We start from the raw sequence: 3669 nt of genomic DNA on the forward strand, positions 1-3669 counted from the left end.
CGAGCGTGTGGATGAGTTACCTGAAGACAGGTGAGTGTGTGGATGAGTTACCTGAAGACAGGTGAGTGTGTGAATGAGTTACCTGTAGACAGGTGAGCGTGTGAATGAGTTACCTGAAGACAGGTGAGCGTGTGGATGAGTTACCTGAAGACAGGTGAGTGTGTGGATGAGTTACCTGAAGACAGGTGAGTGTGTGAATGAGTTACCTGTAGACAGGTGAGCGTGTGAATGAGTTACCTGAAGACAGGTGAGCGTGTGGATGAGTTACCTGAAGACAGGTGAGCATGTGAATGAGTTACCTGTAGACAGGTGAGCGTGTGAATGTCCCACACTCGGAAGACTCGTGCGGTGGAGAGGCTGATGATGTGCTGGTCTCGCTCGTTCATGGCGATGTCGATGATGGTGAACAAGTGGCCCATCAGTTTACCTGAGGGAACCCACGCAGACACTGGTAGTTTGTTCTCAATAACACACAATCTGCAGCACTTTTAGGGCCTAACTGTGTTGCAAGTGCTGTATAACTCTCACTAAAACTAGACTAAACGGAAAACAGTTGTGTAGACGTCTTTGATTTTAATCTTAGGAACTTTGCAGGTATACGCAGGACACCTGAGTTCAATTCCCGATCAAATGAGGAGAAAGGTGACATTCTTATCGAGTATGTTGGTCTTTTTGATGGGATTTTATACCCCTCTCAGTTCGGGTTGGCCTTGACCGGCAAAGCTGGAAGCCATTGTGTCAATGGAAGTTTAAAAACACTTAGAATAAACCCCTCTATTCTGCATTATTTATATGACCAGTCTTTCAAATGACACAAAACCCTTACTCTCTAGTGACATCTACTCTTTAGGCCTTTATATGACCTATTTGTGCTGAAAGTGCAGTAAAACACGTACTAAAACTAAACATTACAAGTGCAGTGGAAGCTACTTAATCTGAACAAAACTTGAAGAAAAGCAAAACAAAACAAAACGAAAAAGCAAAAAAAACCTCCCCAACCCAAAACTAAAGAAACAAAAAACAAACAAGCAAACAAGCAAAGATACACACACATCCCACAGACCCCACAAACACACAAACAAACAAACAAACAAACAAGCAAAGATACACACACATCCCACAGACCCCACAAACACACAAACAAACAAACAAACAAGCAAAGATACACACACATCCCACAAACCCCACAAACACACAAACAAACAAACAAACAAACCCCACAAACAAACAAACCCCACAAACAAACACACATCCTGTACCTGTGGGTCGAGAGAAGATGTGTGGGTGCCAGACACGGATGACCTTGTCCACACCCCCCGTGGCGATGATGTTTGCCCGGGCGCAGAAGTCGAAGCAGTTCACGCCTTTGGGGATGGCCACAGCACGAGATTCTCTGGGGGAAGATTATAGAGTCAGAGAGATGGTCTTTTACCCTCTACGTACGCACTGGGGTCGTTTTGTACCCCCAGGGTTGTGTTCCTCACATTTTAGAATACTTCTAGTGCGAAGATCTCTTTAAAACTTTCAGTATTTCTCAAAAAATCATTTTGACAGACTACTATGCAAAGCGTACGGATCGGATTAACGAGTAAATTTCCTCTTTGGAAAGTGGTGGCACAGAGTTCTCCACGTCGTATGGATACAATAGTAAAAGTAAAACACGACGTACGGATAGGATTAAAAAACATTCTTTATTGTTAGAAAAGTGCACCATATATACTCTTGTGGACAATAATGTGCACCTATATCATATACATATCATTATGTTACAGACTTTAAAATAGTGGGTGGTTGGCAGGCGCTCTGGTGTGGTTTGCTCCTTCCTTGCTATCAAACATCTATCGTCTTTATCTCTCCTTCTTCTTTTTTTGTGTATGTTACTCTCTTGTGACACATCTATTCTTCGGCACTTATATATGGTCTTATTGTGCTGCAAGTGCCGTAAAACTCTTACTAAAACTGAAACTAAAAAAGTCAGAGCAATGGTCTTTTAATTATTTTTTAACAATTTTTTTTAATTGTTAGGAAAATACACCACATACATCATTGTGGACATCAATGTGCACATATATCTTACACATATTGTTATGTTACAGACTTAAGAATAGTAAGTGGTTGGCAGGCACTCTGATGTGGTTCGCTCTTTCTTTCCTATAAAACATCTATCGTCCTTATTTTCCCCGTCTTCTTTTCTTTGAATATTACTCTCTAGGCAGGGTCAATTGAAAGTCTGCCTCCTAAATGATCTCATAAAGTATCTAAATTGTGTCAATGGGGGTATAAAAATACAAGCAGGTACATACATTTATACAGCAGTGGAGAGATTAGTCATCTTCTAAATTATGAAGGCCTATGTGCCCATTTGTTCTCCACAACTGATTTACTGGCAATTTGGTCATTACTGATTTATAGAGAATGTTTTTGGACACGGATCGACAGATGGTGCAGATGTTTTCTTTTACAAAGGTGGAAGATGTTAACTTTTTGAGGACGCAGCAAATATATCTGTCCTAGCAGCAGCAGACCAGATAGCACTGATGAGGCACACATCGAACCACCAAAGGCAAATCAGAGACATGAATTTGAATATTTCACGGTATGCATGTTATTCCCTGCCTTTGTAAGTTTAAGATGAAGGAAACAGAATCTGAAAATCTGTTAGAAGTAATGAATTTTGCGGGGGGATTTTTAAATGCCCCAAAACAATGCATCTTCAATCTTTGTAGAATAATCAGAATGCGCGTGGTCAAAGAGTTAAAAACTTTGTTTACAGTTCTCGTCCTCTTGTTTGTACAAATGTAGATGGAAATGACTTAACAGGAAAAGGGTTAAGATTCCCTCCCCCTCCAAGAACTCACTCATTGAGGTGGAAGATTTTGTCCACTTCCTCCAGGCAGAAGGAGAGATTGCTGCTGGGGGAACACGAGGCGAAACATCGCAGGTCGGGGAAATATTTCACCTGGTGGAGGACAGCACACACAGACAGTGGGATATTAGAAATGTTTTTGTTTGTTGGTAGGGAAACAAGATAAGATAAGATAAAATAAGATAAGATAAAATACGATAAGATAAGATAAGATGAAATAAAATAAGATAAGATAAGATAAGATAAGATAAGATAAGATAATACGTTATCGTCCTACAGGGAAAACATGCATAATATCGCCAGCAGGTTGCTCAAGTGTCATAAGCCAAAATAGCAACATTCTTTAGGAGAGAGAAAAAACTGTCTCAAACTCTTTTACAAGTTCTACCTACTCTACGTACACTTTCTTGCTTTTTTCAACATTCAGAATTTGAATTTCGACCTCATATTTTACTAATACTTGTAACCAAAACCACAGATTAAGAAATTTCAATAAGAGAAAATAAAATAGGGCTTAAAACATCTGAACAGCTGACCGATATTACACTCTGTAGACCACAGCCATTTAAATCCATACACATATTGTAGACGTAAAATGCTTTCTCACATGGCTGAATGATTGGGCCACAGGTACGACAGGAAGGAGGATGTATGGCCACATGAATAAACCACTGGTCAAAGATCCAATCAATGAGTTGAGGAGGGGAGATCAATCCATAATCTTACAACTTAGAACACAACATGTACCCCTCAACCAACATCTCAACCGAATTGGAGTAAAGTAGTCTGCTGCCTGCCCACTA

General features: G+C 40.2%; 1 protein-coding gene across 1 annotated transcript in view; it reads right to left on the bottom strand.

Annotated features, from left to right (window-relative positions):
* The window catches only part of LOC101862426 (WD repeat-containing protein 64), a gene marked incomplete at its 5' end in the record, with an annotated part of 37554 nt that overhangs the window by 29526 nt on the left and 4359 nt on the right, over positions 1-3669 (bottom strand). The window contains 3 exon segments of the mRNA XM_035970535.1: positions 300-427; positions 1260-1393; positions 2859-2959. Coding sequence (XP_035826428.1) covers positions 300-427; positions 1260-1393; positions 2859-2959 — 363 coding nt within the window.

Source organism: Aplysia californica, unplaced genomic scaffold (assembly GCF_000002075.1).
Source record: "Aplysia californica isolate F4 #8 unplaced genomic scaffold, AplCal3.0 scaffold00282, whole genome shotgun sequence".
Classification (NCBI taxonomy): Eukaryota; Metazoa; Mollusca; class Gastropoda; order Aplysiida; family Aplysiidae; genus Aplysia; species Aplysia californica.